Source organism: Halichoerus grypus, chromosome 6 (genome assembly GCF_964656455.1).
Source record: "Halichoerus grypus chromosome 6, mHalGry1.hap1.1, whole genome shotgun sequence".
In the NCBI taxonomy this organism is placed as follows: Eukaryota; Metazoa; Chordata; class Mammalia; order Carnivora; family Phocidae; genus Halichoerus; species Halichoerus grypus.
This window is the reverse complement of record NC_135717.1, coordinates 27,367,714-27,389,150: the sequence shown is the minus strand read 5'-3', so window position 1 is coordinate 27,389,150 and position 21,437 is coordinate 27,367,714. Positions and strand designations below refer to the sequence as shown.

Below are 21,437 nucleotides of genomic sequence, written 5' to 3'. Positions count from 1 at the left end.
GTTACATGACTCATGTAGGTTCTCCATCTTCTTCTGGGATTCTCTTTCTGTAACTGCAGTTGATGACTCCCAGGGGAGCGCCAGACTCAAGCCAGGGCCATGATTGCCCTTTGCTGAGATGATTCTGGACTGTGACTGAGAAAGTGATTCATTCATTGATCCAACACGATGTAATTGAACACCTACTAGGTGCCAGGTACTTAGTGCTGGGGGTAGAGCAGTGAACAAAACAGACAAAAAGTACTCTTGTGGAGCTTGTGATCTAGTGGCGTGAGACAGACAAAAAACAACAACTAAAATCAGTGATATATTTACGAAAGGTAACCAGTGCCCTAGGAAATGACAGAACCACGTCCAGACAATCAGGAGGGCTGGCGGGGGCCATGCAGTTTCGTTGGGATGGTCATATGGGCTGGGAGTAGCTCATGGGCTGAGAGGGCTGAGGCGCTTAAGAGCAGCTCCAGAGTGTGTGAAGGCTGGTGGGCGACGGGGGGCATAGGCCTGATGAAGAGCAAACGGGAGACCCTGAATTAACAACTCTTTTGAAGCCTTGCTGGGAAGGGAACAGAAACACGGGGTAGATGCTAGAGAAGGAAGTGGGGCCAAGAGAGGACTGTTTGTGTTTGTTTTCAATCAGAGAAGTAGCAGTACGTTTAGATCGTGGAGGGAACAATGATGACAGAGGAAAGAGAGACGAAGAGTTGGAGTGGTCTCGTGGCAAGCAGAGGAGGGGGCCTCGGGCAGGAGCCTGGGTGGTTTTTCCATCAAAAGTCACTCAGCGCTCCAGAGCAGGGGAGTGGGGAAATGAGGTTGAGGAAGCTTTTGGGAACTCTCCTATGCCTGCTTCCTCCTTTCTCAGCCCCCTAGGAGTCAAGGTCATCCGGCAAGTGAGCAAGGGAGAGGAGCACCAGGAACTGGAGGGGGGTGTGAACACGCAGCCTAAGGTGCGGGAGGGCACCTGAACCAGCACAATGCGCAGTGGTCGGGCAGCATCGAGGGTCCACTTGAGGCCCATGGTTGTAGAGGGAGATTCTGTCCCTTTGTGGTGGCTGCGGGATGTGACACTCAGGAGCTGTGGCAGCTGTGTTTCTTGTTATACAAGGAGGGCATTGGTCTGCCATGAGAGAGAATTACTCAAGCATTTGGAGAGAAGCAGGGGCAAGAGATGAAGGACATGACTTGTGTGTTCGGGTCTCTGGTTCCAGCTCTTCCCAAGGCCTATCTCTACCCTTGACCTTCTCTCGGGGAAATGGTTCAATTTCACCACACACCTCAGCAGACCAGATAGAGAAATAGAAACCCAGCTAGAGTGGCTTCAATCAGTGGGAGGTTCATTCTCAGGTTTGAAAAGAAGTCCAATGGTAGGCCATATACGGCTGATCAGAAAGCATCAGGGACCTATGCTGCTTCTGTCTTTCTGGCTTATCATCTCTAGCACTGGCTTCTATCCTCTTGGACACAAGATGGCTGCTGGAGTTCCAGCTATCCTTCCTACGTTCCAGACAGAAAGGGCACTCATCCCAACTGATTTAGCACCCTCTCCCAAAGGATTTCTTGGATGCTTCACAATGATGTTTACTGTTCTTTCTTCTTCGATCACCCTCAACTACAAGGAAAGCTGAGAACCATTGCTTTGTTTGGGCACACCATCACCCTAAATAAATCAAGATTCTTTATCAAGCAAGAAGGGAACATTAGATGTTTGGTAGGCAGCTAGCAGACTCCAGCATATTCGATATGCTTCCAATAAACGGCTTTTTCCCTTAAGTCTTTTTGGAATGGATTCCTGAGGTTTACAAGCAAAAGATGCTCAAAAGATACTGAAGAATCACAGTAGCTAAAATGTGGGTTGAGATGGAGGTGTAGAACAGAGTCTGTGAACGAGACAGGAGATGAGTTTGTGGGGACAAGGCTGAACCTACCAAAGCAAAGATACGGGGGCTAGGCGGAAACATCCGTAACACAGAGAACCTTGGAGAGGGCTGAGGGTCAAGTTAATAAAATAAAAGGCTATTTGGACAAAAAATATTTGTGATTTAATGCAGCAGTTTCTCCCAATCTTTTTTTTTTTCTTTTTTTTTGTAAGATGGTATCTTTTCAACCTTTCTTTGTTACGGACTTCTTTCTGACCCATTTCCAATTCCCCGTCACACTGGCCAACAGCTGAGTTTTTATTAACCAGGGTTTGAGAAAATTCAAAATTACAGAACTACTATGAATTAAGCAGCGTTTTTCATTTATCCATCTCAAAGGCATGTATATACATTTGAAAAAAGTAGATCTGCCGTTATTTATTCACCGGACAGATGATACTTGGTGCTTGAACAGAATCAGACCCCTCTGAAAGGTCACGTTTCGTGAGACAGTACAGGAAACACTCCAATGGCATTCCTGCCGTGAGGGCCCCCTGACCGGCCTGTTTTAATTTGCTCTATTGTAGTCACTAGCAGATGGCTCCTTTTTACTTCCTTCAGAGCGCTCATCGCTCTCTGGTGTTACCTCGTACATCTGTATTTACTGGTCTCGGCCCTTGTGCCCCCACACTAGAATGTAAGTAAGCTCCATGAGGTCAGGGACCAGCTGTGTCTTATTCACGGTTGCATCCTCAGCAGGAGCACTGTCCTGGGCATCGAGGGGGTTCTCAGTAGATATTTGGGGATTATTATTTGTCGCAGTCTTGAACACAGGGCTTGGCATTGAGTAAGTGCTTGTCATCATCGTTATCACCTATGGTCCCTGGGACCACACACGACAAACATTTATTTTAAAGAAAAACAAAAAATGCCTGCCAAGATCGTCTGCTAACTGGACCTGGAGTGGGTCCTTTCTTCAAACATCACAGCCTTCAAGGGTAGTATAAAGGCTGTGAGACCTCAGGGCTCAAAGTGCTGGTACCGTGCAAGGTCAGATAACCCGTAGGCAGTGTGGTGGTTCCTGATATCCACCTGTCCTTTCTTCAGCCGGCGTGTCCCCTGTCCTCCATCACGCCCAGCCCCACCCGCACACGCTGCCCTTGCAGATGGCTGGGGGTCCCTTCGGTGCAGGATGGATGGCAGCTCCGCTTAGGACTCCTGCTTTTCCTTGCTGTCTCTAGATCTTTCCTACAGGAAAGTATGCTGTCAGAGGAAAGTTATTTGCTACCTAGAGCTCCCTCTGCTGATACATGGGGTGGCCGATTCCCTGGAACCGCAGCCTGTGTCAGAAGCACAGCTGGGTGTCTGGCAGGACGCGTCGCCTACCTATGTCTGTGGTCTGATCAGAGGCTGCTTCCTTCTCTTGGGTGGAGTGGGGGGGGCGGGGTACAGGTGATGCGTGTCTGTGGCCTCGTGTACCGGGGGGCTTCCGGCGTCCTGGCTCCTCTGACCTCCACCTGCCCAGGAATCATGGTGCTTGCATGCACTTGTCTGAAAGAACCAGAGGTTCCTAGCGATGCGACGGTGTTCTGTGCGTAACCCTCCCACTGACACTGTGAAACAGGTGACCCATGTTTATGACTTCTGTTTGATGCTGAAGTGAAACGGAGGGGGAGGTTTTAAATTTTTTAAGAGCAGAGTCAGGGTCAAAACAGAGCCTGGGTAAAAACAGGCTCTAAGAAACCAAAAAGAAACAGACACATTAAGATGAAGGCAGATTAAGATTAAAGAAAAGCAAAAAACAAAACACAACCCACGTATTTGACTACATGTGACTCTTTGGCTGAAGTTTATTTAAATTCAGAAGAAGGCATGTCATGCCCTCGCTCTCTGGTACCTCCTGTCAGGAGTACTTGAGAGAAGGGGAGAGCATTTCTCTACAGACCAGCGTGCCACCACAGCCAGGCTAACATTCCATCAGTACTGACACTAGCCAGGGCCAACATTTTGTACGGAATATACGGCACTTTGTTTTATACCGTACCCTGATCCCATACCCCACCCCCCAGCAGCCTTAAAACGTAAGCATTATTTTTCTTCACCTTTTACACATTGGAAAGCTGAGGTTCAGTAATGTTAAGCAACTCGCCTAAAATCACACGACTAAAAAGTTGCCAAGATGGTGGTGGGTTCTGCCAACTTGTAAGCTCCAGTCCACCAGCTGGTGTTCATTCTATGCCCGAGGTTTACTCCATGTCCTGCACTATGCGGAGTACCAGAGACAGAAGAGGTCCTTGCCCTTCGGGATACTGGGAGTCTTTTATCAAAATGGAGGGCTAGATTTAATGCCGCTTCCTCCAGGCAGCCTTCCCTGACTACCCTTTTTTTCGCCCCTCTGATACCTTTGGACACTCATAACTGACACTGCCCTACTGTTATTAACGAAATGAACAATGCCTTTTATGGAGCACTTACTATGTTCAGGTCTCTATAGAAAAACCCTTTACATGGGTTATCTCATTTAATCCTTATAAGAAATCTATGAGAAAGGCCCTATTATTATCCCCCCCATTTTACAGATGAGGAAACCAAGGCATAAGGAACTTAATTGATGCTGAAAGTCTCAGATACAAAGCAGGAGAGCTGGGCATCTGTCTGATAGCTCCCTGAAGGTGAAGACCGTTCTTCCCTGATTTCCCTCCTGGCTCCTAGCTTCGCGCTGGGCACACCCAAGCCTCAAAACCCCTTGCTGCCTGATCTCCTCTCCCCTCATTGGAAAGTGATGATCAAACAAGATTTGGGGGTGGGGATGTGGAGGGAATCCCACACATCAGTTGGAACTTCTTACAGCTCTGGCTCTCAGGTAATGTGAGAGTAGGGGCTGTATCAAAAAGCAAAACTCCTTAGGGAATCTTCTTCATATCTATTTTTCTCTTGCCCAGCATGGGTCCTGGCGCATAATAGGGTCCAATATATCTGTGTTGAATGACTGAATGAGCTTTAAAAATTCTAAAGAGACTTGATGGTGTTGCTGCGGCCACTGCTGCTTGCCTACCCCAGCCCCGTCTCCTACAGATGCTTGAGGTGCTGTCGGTCTGCCTCAGGGCAGGAGGAATAGTCTTGGCGACCCTAGGAGCTTGCCTGCCTGCCCTTCTATCTCAGGTGATTTATCATCCTAAAAACCTCACATAAGCTGTTTATGGCATCCATAACCTGCCCGGAGCTTTTAAACCTTTTTCTCACATGGCTTTTTATGAGTTGAGATAAACAAACAACTCTCTCTCTCTCTCTCTCTCTCACTCTCTCTCTCCAGAGACTTGGGGGCCTGGATCCTTAACCTCACTCTTTCAGCCGGTGGCCCCCAAGGGAGCAGAACCAGAGCATGGGCCCCAGAAGACCATGGTTAAACGTGTCATGTGCAGGAAGCAGATAACATCATTGTTGCTTAGAGGAAAAATGCAGCAGAGACCTTGAAGCAAAGACGGGCTGGAGGGCGTGGATGCCCAGAGTCCCCAGGGCAGCCTTTGCTAGGATTGGGAAGCTTTGTTTAGACACTGAGGAAGAGTTCTGAGGACATGACATGATGATCTTGGGGACCATCTCATCCAGTCCATCATTTGGCATTAAAGAAACCAAAGTCCTTGGAGGGGAATGACTTGCCCAAGGTCATGTAGCATCAAAGTGGCCCGACGGAATAGATTATGGTGCCTGCCTCCCCTGTACTTATTCCCTCCTTCCCATAAGACCCTGATCCCTATAGAACATCCAGAAGGTGGCTGCTCCCCAGTGCCAACGGTGGTGATAGATGGGACCTTGGCCAAGCTGATCAGTGCATTCTATGTTCCTGGCTACCCTGCTTGGTTAGGGGCAACCAGCATCTCTGCACCTTTGAGGAGAATGCTGGGAAATACAGACCCTCCTTCCTGTGGGCTAGAAACGAACAGAGGATACAAGTAGTCTCAGCAACTGATGCCAGGTTGTGACATGAAGAGAGAGCCTCAGAATGAAACAGACCCCTTGAAAGGCAGAGAGGAGAGATGGAAAGAAAAGGAATTCGAAGTCATAGTTCTGAGTTGCTGGATCAAACCTCGCCTGATGTCTTTACTCTGAAATACTCAGTTACATGATCCACTAAATTCTTATTTTTAAGACAGTTAGAATAGAGGTTTTATTCCTTATAACCAAAATATTCCCAAGTGATAAACAGATGACAGAAAGCCAAAGAGCTTGTCTGTGTTCTATTTCACTCCTGGTTAGGTGGGCTGAGCCCAAAGGGACTTCCCCTATGCCTGTCCACATGTCTGGCCAGGCTGTAGATACCCTGAAGGCTGAGTCTAGTCTGCAGTTCAGAATCCCCACTAGCTGACAGTTTATACTGTCAGTTCAGGGAAGTGGGTTGGCTTGTTCTGTGGGTCCAGAAAGCATTTTCTAGGTGGTCCCTACCACCCCACCCTCATGAACCAATAGCACTTTGTGCACATCTCTAAAGTGACACTGACCTCATGGCTCTTTAATGACCAACATCTACATCTGGATCCCCTTTGGACCCCAAGCTTGTTGAAGGGGAGACTGAGCCTTACTCACCTTTGGGTCCCTGCACCTGGCCCCAGTGTGAGACACAAGTTTGATATGCATGGATTGTTGTTGAGTGGGTGAAACCATCTCTTTCCCCTCTCTGCCTCCTTCTCTGATGGATCCTGTTTATTCCTCCACTATCTTCTCTTTAAAAATTAGGATGAGGTTTAAAAGCACAGCAGACAAGATGCAAAGCATTCACCCCCCACCCTCCACTCCGGAGTCCCTCATTTACAAGCTGGGGATTTGATCTGCTATTCTATTCTCATAGTGCTAAGTCCTGTCTGGGACACCCCCTCCCCCTCTGTCCACGTGTGGTGTGTTCAGGGTGGCTGTGTATAAAGCCCTGGGCTAGAGGACAAGGGAGAGAAAGACTGGAAAGACTGAGTCAGAGAAGGCTGGGGATGAAACTTGAGTCCGTTGGGATGATCAGTCTGAGCTCTCTTTGACAGAGAAGGAAGCTCCGGCCCAGGGAGGAGTCCTCCTGGCTCAAGGTCACTGGGACAGTCCAGCCCAGATGGGAAAGAACTCCACTTTGCAAAGCAAGACCCATTCCCCCAGGAGCTGAACCCTGCACGGTCAGGAAGGCAGGCTTCGGAATGGATTGGAAGAAAGACCTAGATGAAAGCTCAGGGGCCAGACTTTGGACCTTGAAGCCATTGAAGGTTGAGAAATTCCACTGGGCACCCCCTTACCACCTAAAGCACGTGCTTGCCAACTGGGTTTGGAGTCTCTTGGCTTGCTCGTCCTTAGGGACCAGAGAAGTGACTCAGTAAAGCACTTAGTACATCGTTGGCTCTAGAGGGTGGGGTGTGACTCAGGAGTCACTCACAGAGACTCATTCATAGCCTCCTCCCTGCCCCTTCAAGCCAGGGAGGGATCCAGGGACCCGCTGCGTGAGACCCTACCCCGGTTCCGACACTCCTGACACGTTTCTCACGTCTCCACCTGCCCGGCAGTCTTTGTGCCCGTGGAATATACCTGCCTCCAAACTCCAGGGCGGGGAGCCCGCCCCACTCAGCTGCCTCGTGCTGGCGTCCCACAGGGAAGGCAGGATCTCAGGACCCCCAAATCCTCCTGACCTCCCCTTGATTCGGAGCGCGCCCATCCTCACCCAAAGCTCCCCTGCTTTTCTGCCCTCGCCCCTTTTCCCCGCCGTGGAAACTGTCCCCCTCTCCCCCACCCCACTCCTACTCTTGTCGTGGGGGGCGTGCGTCCTCTCCGCTCGCCCCCACCCCCTTCCTTTCCCTCCTCCTTTTTCCTCCCTTGCTCCGCCTCCAGGCCCCGCCCCTCGCCGCCTCGGCCCGCGTCCCCCCCCCCGCCCCCCCGCAAGCCCCAGTCCGGCCACCACCCCCTCCCCCCGCGGAGGGCTGTGGGGAGGGGAGCCCCGCGGGCCAGGCCCCCGCCCGCCCTGCGCGCCCCCTCCCCGAGCGCGCGCGCCCGGCGGCCCCCTCCGCGGCCTCCCGCTCCCCGCCTCCCCGCCTTCCCCTCCTCCTGGTGACGTCCGGGTCCCTGCCCGTCTGAAAACTCCGCGCCGCGGCGGTGGAGGCGGCGGCGGCGGCGGCGGCGGCGGAGGAGGAGCAGCGGCGAGCCGAGGCGGCGGCGGCGGCGGCGGCCCGAGCGCGAGCCCGAGCGGCAGCCGGCGGCCGCGGGAGCCGCGGGGAGCGCGGGGGCGGCCCGGAGCGCCCGGGGTCCCCGCGCCCCGCTCGCCCGCCGCGCTCCGAAGATGGTGGCGGCGCCGTGCGCCCGGAGGCTGGCCCGGCGCTCGCACTCGGCGCTGCTCGCGGCGCTCACCGTGCTGCTGCTGCAGACGCTGGTCGTGTGGAATTTCAGCAGCCTCGACTCCGGGGCCGGGGAGCGCCGCGGGGGCGCAGCGGCCGGCGGCGCGGAGCAACCGCCCCCGGCCCCGGCCCCGCGCCGGGAGCGCCGGGACCTGCCCGCCGGGCCGGCTGCAGCCCGAGGCGGCGGCGGAGGACGGGGGGCCCCGGCGCGGGCGCGGGGAGGCGGCCCCGGAGAACCCCGAGCGCAGCAGCCGGCCAGTCGGGGGGCACTGCCCGCGCGGGCGCTGGTAAGATGCCCTTTCGGCTCGCGTCCCGGAGGGAGGGAGGGAGAGAGGGAGGGTGAGGAGGAGGCAGCCCTGACCCCACGCTCCCCCCCACAGCCCTTGAACCCCGGGCATCAGACTGGGACTCCCCAAGCCTGCCGGTTCCCTGCCTCTTTCCCTGGAAGCCGGGGCGGGGTTCCTGCCGAGGCTCGGAGGGGGCCAGTGGGCTGCCCCATCCCGAGTCTGTGGACTGCCCTCTTGGGGTCTGGGGAAGTTATCTCCAGAGGAGGCGCTTTGGGGGTTACCGGAGCCTGGCCGGGTTCCTGTTCCCCGTCACTCTTGCTGGGCGCCCCGACTTGCACTATGCATGTGGGTGTTGGTGCCTTGCTCACTGTCTGAGTGCGTGGATCGTGCCCGGGATCCTCAGCCGCTGCTCATGGGTGGTGCTCACAGCATCTCTTTGGTTTTTGCTGAGCTGAGTGCAGACAACTCCGTTCCCTGCTTGCCATCTCCTTATCTTTTCCGGGCCTGAGATGGGGTCTGGGATCGGTGTCCCAAATCCCCAGCCATCTCCCTGAATCAAGATTCAGGCTTGGGCGCCTGGTCTTACTTTAGGTCTCCTGTCTGCCATCTCTGGCTGTCTGTGCTGCTCGTGTCTCTGCCTTCTCCGTCTCTAACCTTGTCCTCTCCCGGTGCCCTCTCTGACTTTCCTCACCCAGCTGTCCAGGGTCAAGGCATGGCCCCTTCTCCTAGATGGCTGTCCCTGGCTCTCGGTCTTGTGTGTAGCCAATCAGTGTCACCAGCTGTGTATCTGACCACATCATCACGACTTTGGCTCTTCTGGGTTTTCTTTGCCTTCCTTGGGTGTGAACAGTCTGAGCTCTGACACTGGTTTTTCTGTCCATCTTCTGCGGCCATGTGGGTGTCTTTCTCTCCTGTCCCCAACTTCTCCAGGGATGTCTTTCACACCTTCTCTGGGCTGCCCTGCTGAGCCCACTGAGCTAGGACACGCAGGACAGGAGGAGGTCAGAGTCCCCAACCCTGGGCCAGGCTCGCTGTGCCCTGTGGGCGTGAGTGTCTGTCCTAAGGAATAACGATGTGCAGTGTGTCTCTATCTTCCTCATGCCATTTGCCTACAGGGGTTCTCCTAGCTCTTGGGGGGACATCAGATGCTAGGGGTTAGTTTCAGGATCCTTAGGCACTGAATGCATGTCTGTGTCGTTTGTCGCTCTGGGAGCCCTCTCTGAAGAGTGCCTTCAGACACAGCGTGATGCTTTCTGATCTGTTAAACTTCCTTGGAATCAGCGGTGACCCTCTTTGCCGGAGTGCGGCTCTTTGTGCCCCAGGAGGTGACATGGTGGCATTTCACGTTGCTCACTTGTCTGTGTGGGTAGCAGGTGGACGTCTTTCCCTTGTTTGTGGGGAGGGGCGTGGAGGGAGATTCCTGATGGAGAGCCAGCACATTCCCAATGTCCTGTGGCCTTTTAGTTCCAGAGAAGGGTACTCCCGGGCACTGCCTTTAAACTCCTGGGGTGAACTGTGATGTGTTTGGGCAGAAATGTGATTCCAGGTTCGTTCTGGATTTGGAGCCCTCCTGGGAGGTGCGGTGCAAGGGGGTTCAGGACCAGCCCTGCTGGCCCAGAGTGGGAACATGTAGGCTGAACACGGTGGCATGAGGCTTCCTGTACCCTTTGCGTCTGGGGTTGATAGGCACCAGGAGGTGTATCTTTGGGTGCAAAGACCACCTGTTGAAATAAGCGGAGAGAAGGAAGGAGGCCTGGATTTCTTCCTGCGTCCTGGATGTTTTGAGTACTTCGTCCACACCCCGTCTGTGTGTGCTCAGTTCAGTATCCTATTCTCTCTCCTCCCAGCTCAGCCACAGAGAGGTTTGCAGTTGGGAAGGTAGGTGGGAGCTTGCCATTTCCTTTTTTTATTCCTTTTGGCATGCCAGTTCCAGCAGCAGAGTTGCACTGCTTTTTGAAACTCTGCTTTCATCTGCAGGCTTAATTACTACCCCCCCCTACCCGCATCTCCCCAGGTGTCAATTTCTTCACCTTCTGTTATAGACATAGATTTTGTTTGTTTGTTTGTTTGTTTGGTCCTCCCCCTTTCTCTGAGGATGTCTACTGCGCTGTTGTGAACTGTGATGTCTCCTGGATTTATATTTTATTTTATCTGCTCGTCTGTCTCCTCTCTTTTCCCTGCCCCACATCTACCCCCATGCCCTGCTAGATCCTGAAATCACAGCGCAGACATGCTGGAGGGCCCCGGGGTCGGTCCTCCTCTAGCCGTGCCCACCCAGCCCCTGCCCTTCCGTGGAGCTCAAGGAGACCAGAAGGGGGCAGGCTGTTCCCAAAGTCCAACGACACGCCTGAGCTTGGGCCGCAGGCTGGGAGAGGACCGGACCTTTTCGCAAGCCACTCAGGCCCTTGCAACATGTGGTTTGTCGGCAGACCCTGTTGGGGCTGCTAGCGTGATGCCTTGGAGATAGATTCAGGAGTGGGATGTTTAAAAAAAAAAAAAAATCCCTGTGATTTTCCAGATGGCTCTCTTAAAGACCTGGTGAGACACATGCTTGGGACATGATGCTTCATCTCTGTGCTCTTTGGAGGGTGGGGGCGGGGTGGAGTGGGGCAGGTGCAATTCTTGCAGGCAGAGAGAGTCTGTGGCCCCATTGGTGGCAGTGGTGGTGCTGGTGGCTGTGTCCCAAAGAGTGTCCGGCAGGCACTGTGTCCAGAGCATTTTCTAAGCAAGACCTTGCTGCTTCCTTGTGCCCACCGTCCCAGAGCCTCTGCACTTGCCACCTTTTATGTCTGGGGAGCAGCGCCCCAGTGGAGGGACCTGATTGTATTTTTGGTGCATTTTAAGGAGCCAAGAAGAAACACACAATTTCTCAAGCAGAGTCAGAGACAGCATGAGGATGGTGACAAGATGGACATAGCTATAAAAGATTTGCAAGCTCCTTTTCCCTCTCCGCCTCTTCCAGAGCTCTTAAATATTAGAATTATCGGGTGGATTGGAGCAGAGCTGTGGCTGAGACACCGAGACCTTCGCTGGGTCTCCTGTAAGCTGTGGATTTGACTGTCATCTCAGAATTTAAGAAACAGATGGGCTCCCTTATAAAGGGAGGGAACACACTGGGGAGAGTGTCAAAAAGATCACACTCCAGGTTCTGGATGGATTGGGGACAAATGAAAGAGAGCTGTGTGTGTTCACGTAACGAACGTTTATTTTCTTTCCCTTCGATTCCAGCGATCCTCTTGAAGTCACGTTTATTCCTTGTGCCCTTAGATAAAGTGCTACACAGTAAGTTTCATTCAAGGAGCCGAATTTTTAATCGCCCTTCCATACACATGCATCTTTAATGTGGAGTGGGGTTTTTCTATCGTCTGACCCCTTGGAACTGTTGATTTTTTTTGGCAGAAATTCCTCATACTTCACATTACTCAGATAACTCAGGAGTTTTTCAGACGTCAGCAGTGACTCTGAAAAATTGGTTCACTGTATCCAGATCACCTCTGGTTCTAACAGCCTGAGAGGTGTGGCTTCTCTTTCTATCCAAATGTTTTGAGACCAGAGAGAACAGAGGGTATTTTATTGATGGTTGGGTTTTCTTTTTTTCACACTCTCAATAGGGTTTTATTTTGTTTGAGCAATGTATTACACTTTGTATACAGAAATACGCATCACTGAACAATATTTATCTTACTGCAAATGTTGCCATCTGCTTAATCATATACTGGAAAATGTTAAATGAACAGATAAATAAAAGTAGAAATTATTAGACACATAGGTGTATATATGTAATTGTATATGTACATTTGCCTTCCTTCCAGTCTCGTCACACTGTAGATACTCTCTCTCGTTTATCAGTTCTTTTTCTTTTTAATCTTCTCAAAGTTTACATGACAAAATACTTGCTGTTTTGCAAATAAGAAGCCAAAGCGTTAGTCCCTGTTTGCTGGGGATTGTCCAGCCTTGATCTATGGTTTTAATAGGAAAGGAAATTTGGTGTTTTGAACTGGGGCAGATATCTGACACTGTGCACGCGTGCGTGCCCGTGCGCACGTGCGTGTGTGTGGGGATGTGTGTGTGTGTTTCCCCAGAAAACAAAATATCCTTAAGAATATCTCTGTGGTCAGGAGCTTCCCTCTCACCCGGAGCTATTTGTAGTCAGTGGGGCCATAAATCTGCATGCACAAAGACAAAAATGCGCGGTGCCCACATCATTGGACTGCATAGGGTGCATGGTGTAAGGGCTGACCTCCTCTCTGTCTCTTGGTGAACACTGCCCTGTCTTGTCACTTAGGAGAATGCTCCCTGTTTTCTTTGCATTTCCCCCATTTCTGTGGACCCTGGTCCCCATCTCTCAGAACCAACAAGAAAATACCTTGGGGAAAACTAAAAGTAAAACATAAACTTAACCCCAACAAAACCCAAGTTCAAAGGAAAAGGCGTGGGAGCAGGAGGAAAAAGTCGTAGGTAATGTGTGCCAGGCCCCAGCGCCCAGGAAAGAGACCGTTAAGTGTCCTTGCGTCTGACACAGATGGGTTCAGGTCAGGCTCTGCTCTTTGCCATCTCCTTGACCTTGGGCAAGTCCTTCTGCTCTGCTTCTCTGAAAATCCGGGCTCCCGCAGAGGGTCATGTGAGGATGAAATGTACTGATACATGTGAACTGCTTTTGGGGCCTGGCACATGGAGATGCTCCAATGTGAGCTGTTGTTCTTGAAAAGAAAGTCTTAGTACGTTTGGAAATAAGCAATTTTTTGCAATTATTTATTTTCCCATGGAAAGTCGGGTTTGAGTGAAATCCAGGGCAGGAGAGTAGATCCAGTGCTTGTGCGTGTGCCAGCCTTGCAGCAGGATGGAATGTGGTCGAGGGAGGAGCACTAATATTTATTGAGTGCCAGCTGTATGCCAAGCCTCCTTTAGATGTTTTGCATACATTGTTATTAAGATGCTCCCGCGTGCGCGCGCGCGCGCACACACACACACACACAGACAGACACACACACACACGCAAAACAAAACAAAACGAAAAACCCAGGATGGAAGGAGCTGCTCTCCAACTTACACAAAAGTTAAACTAAGGACAGCTGGCTAGAAATTGCGGGTCTTTTGGGTGCTGATTGCACGGCAGGAGGAACGAGGACTTTGCGGTTATTACCTTACCGTCTCAGTGAATCTCCCCGGCTGTGTGGGATAGGACTGTTGCTGGCCCCATCTCAGAGATGAGGGAACAGGCTCAGAGAGGCAAAGCAGCTTGCTCACCGAGAGTGCAGAGCTGGGGGAGTAGCAGAGCTGGGATCCAAACCCAGGTCTGCCTTATTCCAGTCGACCTACGGGTTTCTGAGCGCTGTGTCTGCGCAGTTCTTTGAAAAACTCCAAACGCAGCCAAATGATTCCTGAAAGTCTTCATACCGCTTTTCTCCCTTCTTACTGCAGATTTCCAAAAATGTGCCAACCCTAGAAAAAGGAGCAGATAGGCAGTTTTCGTGGAATCAGACCCCTAAATAATGACACAAATAGGGAGTAATAATAACAGTAATCAGTCTTTATAGGGCAGTTATAATGTGCCAGGCACCGTTTGAAGCCCTTCTTATGCATTAACTCCTTTATTCCTTTAGCAAATGTGTATTCTAGCTGCCACAGCCAACAGTTCTGGAGCTTACTATAACCAGGCCCTGTCCTGGGTGTTTTACAAGCATTAACTCATTGAAACCTCACGCTACGGAGGAAACTGAGGCAGAGGAAGAAGCTTAAGCAGCTTTCCCAGGGTTCACGGTTATAAATGGCAGAGCCAGGATTTAAACCCAGGCAATCCGGGCTCTTAACCGCTCTGCTCTACACCCTCCCTCTTATAAGCAGCTTGCGAAGGTCCCTAACCTTAGAACTGCAGAACCCATTTAAGGAGGCACGTAGGTAGTTGATTCAGTCAGGAAGCCCAGCCCCCAGCACAGGATGTTATGGTCCTGGAATGGAAGGTATCACCTGAGACTGAAATATGCAGCGTACATACGAGGGTGGAACTGGAACTGCTGAGTTGGCCGGAGGAAGGAGTTTTGAATTCAGCTCTCTCTAGCCAGGAAGGAAGGAGGGTGCTCTACAAGGCTCCTGGGCCAGTGGAAACAGCCTTTCATTCATCCTCAGTGGGCTTCCTGCTTCTCCACCCGCCCAGTTCAACTGCTCTGTGGTTCTCTCCGGAGGAGCCCATGAGGAGCCCCCCAAGAGCCTGGGGGAAGCAGGGAGGTATCTCTAAGAACTCACAGGCCGATTGTCTTGTGGGCACTTCCTTCCGCCTGCAACAGAAACTACCCGTTTGCCCACAGATACTCATCAGGTTGTGCCCCTCTGATCCCCATGGTTAGGGTTGCCTCCTCCCCCACTGAATGTGTTGAAAAGAGGGCGGCAGGGAGGGTGGATGGGTGTCACCTTAACTGGCTCAACGCTGTCGTGAACAGGGAGACTGGCATTGTTAGAATCAGGGCCTGGGAGCCCAGACCCCCAGCCGGGTGGGGCAGAGGGGGCACAGAAGGGCATTTCTTGAGTCTCTTTTGGAGGAGGATCTCGCCCTCCAGGGCCCTCTCTGGACAGGGAAATGGGTTTGTTCTGTCTCTGGCCTGGTTTGTCCCAGCCCAGATGACTGCTGGCTTATCTGGAAATCTAATCCAGGCTAATGTGTCTGTGGATGCTAATGACTAGCATTTCTCCTCCCAGCTAATCCTTTCCTGTAATCCTTGGCCACGAGCAACATTGATTAAGCCCGAAGGAGTCAAGTTCACGGGGAGAGATGTATGCAGCGGTCCCTTACTCATGGGGTACAGACATTGTAACTGTAATGCTAACAATGGGGAGGGTGAGGAGGATTTCTCTCCATTGAAAGTTTACCTTCTACCAGATGCTGTAGGAAGGCATGATCTTAGGAATTCTTACAACATGCTTCACGTTAAAGGTGATTCGTCTCATCTCTTTTACTGATTACAAGTCATAAAAACTAAGGCAAGAAGTTGGATAAAGGTTGAACAGCTGAGAAGTGGTCAGTTATAGGGATTGAAGGCTGGTGGTGACTCCACAGACTACGTTCCTAGTCTCTGTCCAATTCAGTAAGTCCCTTGTCCCACCCTCCCTCCCCTCCCATCTGTTCATTCATAAGTGCAGATGCGCTTACATCCATCCACCTATCCATGGACCCATCCATCTATACGTGCGTGCGTCCATCCATATGTCCGTCCATCCATATGTCCGTACGTCCATCCATCTGCCCATCCTCCATTCCAGCAGTGAGAGCCTGCCAGGCACTGTGCCCAGCACTGGCACAACTTTCATGAACAGGACAGATGTGCCCCCTGCCCTCAGGAGGACCAGCCCAGCAGGGGAAGGGTTGGGCCGTTGCTGCTAATCAGAGGTTCCTTTCACATCCTAGCCAGATTCACTGCCGGTCTCGCTTCCCCAGAGTGGCCTCTTGGACGCAAGAGGAAGGTGTCCTCTGCACAGGAATAGTGTGATTCAGGGGCCTGGAAGCCCTCAAGGCTCCCACTGCCCCCCAAACTGCCAGACATGAGGTCTAGATTGCTCCACTCATGGGGCTCAAGCTCTTCTTACAGCTTAATAAGGAGCCTGGGGATGAGCAGTGAGCTGCCTAAGGTTTGCAAGGGGAGCAGGGCCTAGGAGGCCTGTCATGTGATGGTTAGGGTGGTGCCGGGGCAGGGCTCTGACATCTGGAGTTCACAGCCCATCTCTGCCCTTCATACCTGATGCATTACTTCACCTCTGAGGGGCTCAGTTTCCTCGTCTGCGTTGTAGGAGCAAGAAAGGCACCTAGCTGGCAGGGCCTGGTGATGGGCCCCAGCTCTGGCCCGAGATCAGGGCTCCTGTTCTCCTTCCTGTTGCAGCCCCATCATGACAGATGTTTGCAAGAGAGGCCCTCAGATTCATGGCCTGTGGGTAGGTTTGGTTTGGCCCACACTGTAGGTTGAAATAAAAAGGCACTGAAACTTAAGGATTAAGATATGCTGTAAGGCCATGGGGATTATGGGCATGCCTTTTAGAAAGTCACAAGCTCTGACAGCACTGCGCCCCCATCCTTGCTTGTTTTTCAACTGGCCCAGCGGGGGAGGGGCTGTCCCCGAGACCCTCCAGATTCCTGAGACCCCCACGCCCCCACATACACACCTGGATCTTTTCTTTCTCCTGTGATGCCTAACTGGCCCCTTTGGACGGCTGAATTTGCAACCTCTGTTTAGAAGATCTCCGTGTTCACTGTGATGAGCCAAAAATAAGTGTCTGTGGTCACCTTTCAATTATCCCCATGTGGTTTATTCACAGCACTTACTTACCTCGACTGCTTTTGCTTCCCCTGGGCACGATGGAGGTTTCCTTCCCTCCCTCGCTGCTGCTCTGTACCCAGAAGATGCAAATTCTCACAAGGATCAGGCCATTGTGAGGGCAGCGTCCTCAACAAAAATAGACCCATGCGTTCTACAGTTCGGTTAACGGTTTCCCCTTTGTTGGGCATGCGGCGAACACGCTGTTTTGAATTGTCTGCCTTCCACTTCATGTGCTCCCCCCAACCCTGCCCCACAATAACACGATTCTGGATGTGGAGAGTTGTCAGAGAGCTGGTCACAGCAGGTGGAAGACTGGAACATTCTGAAACACCGTGGCTTGGCTTCCAGCACTGTCAGGGACACAAACCGTCACTTTCAGTCACTTTCATCTTTTTGTGCCTTGTTGGGTGAATATTTTTAAAAATTGTAATACTATGTAGTTCTTTAAATGTGCATTAGGGAAAATCGAAATGACAACTTGGGGCTCTTAGCGCTTAGCCTGCGAGTAAAGTGGCATTTGAGAGAAGTTGGTTAAACATAATGAGCATGCATGAGTAATAGTACCAAGCCCTAATTCTAATCCTAATCCTGGCCTCGGTTTGGATGGCAAATGACTGAGGAGGGGGTGCCAGAATGACCAAAGTTTGGGAAACGTTGGGTTCCCCAGTTTGAAGATACTCTGCTCCTTTGGTCAGCAGTGGTGCCATTTTGTTCCGATGTTCGAGTAGAGAGGATTTCAGTGAGACGTTAGGAAGAACTATGCCCTGGGTCTGAGTGGCAGTCGCAGTTACGGGGCCCTCTCTTGATGGTCTCGGCTGCTCTCTCCATCGCTCCTACAGTGATGGGGCTCCTCCGGCCCATCTTCTGGACTTCGGTCTGGACCCTTCATGTGCATCTCTTGGATTCATGAGCGTTCGCTTCATGTTGACTGTGTCCATGAGTCCCCCATGTGTTGCACCTGGAATTAACCATGATGAATGAGTTCCCAGATGGGCCCATAAGGACTCTGTTAACTTAACCCCGAATCAAGACTCGCCTGCTCAGAACCTGGGGAACAGAACTGCATTGCAACCCAAACAGCAATTCAAAAGGGCAGTGGAGACAGCTAATCATTTTATAATGAGCAAGGAGACAAGCAATAAAAACAGAGCCCAAGGACAGCATGATAATTTCGCAGAGTCTTAGCACTCAGCTGGGCTCACGTTAATAAAATAAACAAATGTTTTTGGTGGTGGAGAGCTAATGTATACATTATTTAAGGATAGTATTAAAACCAGATTAGACGGATCAAGTAATCCAGGGGTTACCTCATTAAGCATCCTCTCTTTGGGGATGTGGGAAAGTTGTTCTCTTTCTGTTTTTTTTTTTCTTTCCTTGTGAAATGGGGCTTTATTATTTAGAGATGTAATGGGAAATCTTTCTTTTTTTTTTTCCCCAGACTAGTGGCTGTTTTCTGTTTATTTTTTAATGTAGGACCATGCTTTGCAGATGTTCTCTTTGAAATAAAAGCCTATTCATTGTCTCTCTTTCTCTCTCTCTTTTATCCCCAGCTCAGACCAGGCAGTTTATAAAAGACACAAACAGAGAACCCCATTTGCTTGTCATCAGGCGGTTACAGAAGATTCCATTTCTGATGTAAAATACTCTCATTACCTGCTTTTTCCCTTAGTCCTATTCAGGAATAGTTTCTGAATTGTTACATCTGAGTCCCTCTTGTTTAGGAGACGAGGTGATGACAGTGACCAGGGTAGAGGAGGTGATGTGGAGGTGAGGTGCATTCACAGAAAACGGCCGGGTTCACAAGTGGGCACGGCCTGGATTGACTTCTTAGGTCCAGGGGTTGACTGCTATTTTGGCTTTCTTTTAGGGTGAAAAAAATCACGTGGAGCCAACCAACTCTCCGTCAGAGAGAGAGCAAGCGGTATGAACCCCCAGCAAAAGTGGACATGAGAAAGTACCGAGGGGGCAAACCTCACTTCCCGTGGGCCGGGTCTGGGCTGCAGCTGGAGGAATGACAGCCCTGGCTTCGCGTCCTCCTCCTTCTGTTAAAAAAAATTTAAATTACTGGCCAACATATAAACATCAGTGATTTCAAGTAAAAATTGAATTTGGGGTTCCTATTTAAAAATTGGAAATTCTGGGGGCGCCTGGGTGGCTCAGTCCATTTTAGCATCTGACTCCTGATTTCGGTTTAGGTTGTGATCTCAGGGTCGTGAGCTCGAGCCCCCGCATCGGGCTCTGTGCTGGGCGTGGAGCCTGCTTAAGATTCTCTCTCTCTTTCCTCTCCCTCTGCCCCTTCCTCTCTCTCTCTAAAAAAAGAAAAAAAAATGTGTATTTCTGGCCTTCATTACCAAAGAAGCACACATTTGGGGGAGGGCAGATGGGGCTGCCCCTCTACCTAGGGTCCCACTTCCCGGTTTGCCTGGGAGCCCACCCCTCGACGTTGCTTATTTGTGTGACCTGAAAGACTGCTGTTAGGATACGAGTTTTCAACTCTCAAAATAATGAGGAGGAGGAGGAGGATGGTGAGAGTCATTGCTGTTATGTATTAACTGTGCTAAGCAGCACCTCCTGGGTTATCTTGCTGAATTGGTGACGTCCACTTCATGACATTGTCCGCATTCACAGATTGGGGACCCTGAGGCACAGAGTGAAGAATTGCCCAAAGTCACAGAGCAGCAGACTTGCACTTTGAACTCGGGCGGGTTGACCAGGGAGCCCATACCGTGCGTGCGTGCGTGCGTGCGTGCGTGCGTGTGTGAGTCACACTGAGTGTTTTCCCAGAGCAGTTGTGGTTGGGAATTCTTGCGAATGGCCCTGCGAGAGGGTTGGCACTGTTTGTCCGCCCATTGCATGGATGGAAGCATCAGGACCCGGCAGTGGGTGGTTGGTCACCCCGTGTCACCACCGCCAGGGAAAGTGCGAAACATGCCTCTTTACAGAGGACGGGCCCTGGTGAGCTGGGCATCTGGTAGAAGTCCCGTCGCCAAAGTTCCCGCCGTCCTGGCCCACGGAGCAATGCAGGGGTGGTAGCCTCCACCCTGCACCACTAGTCTTGGAGCGGTGAGGGAGCATCTGTAGGATAATATTTTGATAAGTTGCTCATTTGTATTAGAATAATAATTACAGCGATAATTATAAGCACAGCTTTTAGTGAGACTCGGCTGCTGACTCTAAGAAGAAGTAATGAACTGTCTATTCCCTCGGAATCACACGGAAGCCAGGTCTGGCCTTCCTCCTTTGTGTGCGTCCGGCACGGGCTTCACTGCAGGTTGGAGGCCCTGTGTGTTGCCAGATGCCGTTTCTGTTAACGGGATTGATGGCAGATTTCCATGCGAGGAGGAGCAGGGAGTCAGGTGAACAGCGTCTTTCCCCACAAACACCCAGGGAAACAGCCTGACCGGAGTCTGAGGTTGGCGCACTCCCTTGAACCGTGGAACACACCTCCCTCTAGAAGCAAATGTGGTAACACCTAGAGGGATGGAGACTCAGATCTGCCCCTTATTAAATACTCTAGCCTCGGCCGATGCCTAGCCATAGGGAAGGACTCTTGGCTAATTTAACAGGACGGCTATGATTCTCTTTACACTTCTGTTTCTGAAGCGCATTGAGTGGGCCTGCCTTGACTTTAACAACTCGCGAAGTTTCTCTTGAAATAGAACATACGTACCCAAAAGTGCACAAATCATAAAATGCGCAGGTCCACCAGTGGCCGTGCTCCTGTGACCAGGACCCAGATCCAGAGCACAGAGCCTGACAGCTCGCTGCCCGTCCACGCCCTGCCAGGGTTCTTCTCCTTTCCACTTCCAGTTCCCACATCTCCGGGGCAACCCTGACCTCTGACCCCATAGGTTACTTTTGCTTCTTTTTAGAAACAGAATCACGCGATCTGTACAACTTGGTGCCTGGTTTGTTTTGCTTAGCATTATGTGAGATGAGATTATGTGAGATTATATCAGACATTGGCCACCTCCAGCCCTCGGGCCAGATCCAGGTTGCCAGTTTCCACGTGGCCTGTGGGCTGAGAATGGATTTCACATTTTTAAGTGGTTGGGGGAGAAAAAATATCAAAAGAAGAATAACATTTCATGGCATGTGAAAAGTATATGAAATTGAAATTTCAGGGTGCATAAATAAAACTTTATTGGAACACAGCCATGTCCAATTCATTTGCATACTGGATGTGGCTGCTTTTTTGCCCTGTAAAGGCAGAGTTGAGTAGTGTGGACAAAGGCCATGTGGCCCCCAAAGCCCAAGACCTTTACTATCTGATAAAATGTTGGGTGGTGACTCCGTGTCTACATCGTGTCGCGTGTTTGTCACTGTTCATCACGTGGTTGTGTTGTATTGCATTGTGGGATATACCACAATTTACATATCCATTGTGTTTATGGGCCTTTGGGAAATTCCCAGTTTGGGACATAGCGCTGCCATGAGCATTTTTGTGCAGGTCTTTTGCTAAACAGATAGGTTTGGTAAACATTTCTGTTCGGTACGGACCTAGGAGGAATTGGTTTAAGCACTTTTTTTTTTTTTTTTTTTTGGTTTTGTTTTGAACGGGTTGATTTTGACAAACATACTTTCATTTGGAAGTCTTTTCCTGCTTGGTGATACTTGCGTGTGCTGAAACTCTGGACC

General features: G+C 51.1%; 1 protein-coding gene and 1 long non-coding RNA gene across 3 annotated transcripts in view; one reads left to right on the top strand and one right to left on the bottom strand.

Annotated features, from left to right (window-relative positions):
* The window catches only part of LOC118539397 (uncharacterized), a 34,355-nt gene extending 25,108 nt beyond the window's left edge, over window positions 1-9,247 (bottom strand). The window contains exon 1 of one of the 2 annotated variants that reach the window (XR_004919155.2): window positions 8,778-9,247. This is a non-coding gene — a long non-coding RNA (uncharacterized LOC118539397). Of the gene's footprint in view, window positions 1-8,222; window positions 8,282-8,777 lie in introns of those variants that run through there. The other variant, XR_013448883.1, reaches the window with a different exon arrangement.
* The window catches only part of XYLT1 (xylosyltransferase 1), a 299,369-nt gene continuing 285,955 nt past the window's right edge, over window positions 8,024-21,437 (top strand). Inside the window, exon 1 of the mRNA XM_078074765.1 lies at window positions 8,024-8,496. Coding sequence (XP_077930891.1) covers window positions 8,155-8,496 — 342 coding nt within the window. The 5' untranslated portion in view covers window positions 8,024-8,154. The remainder of the gene's footprint in view (window positions 8,497-21,437) is intronic.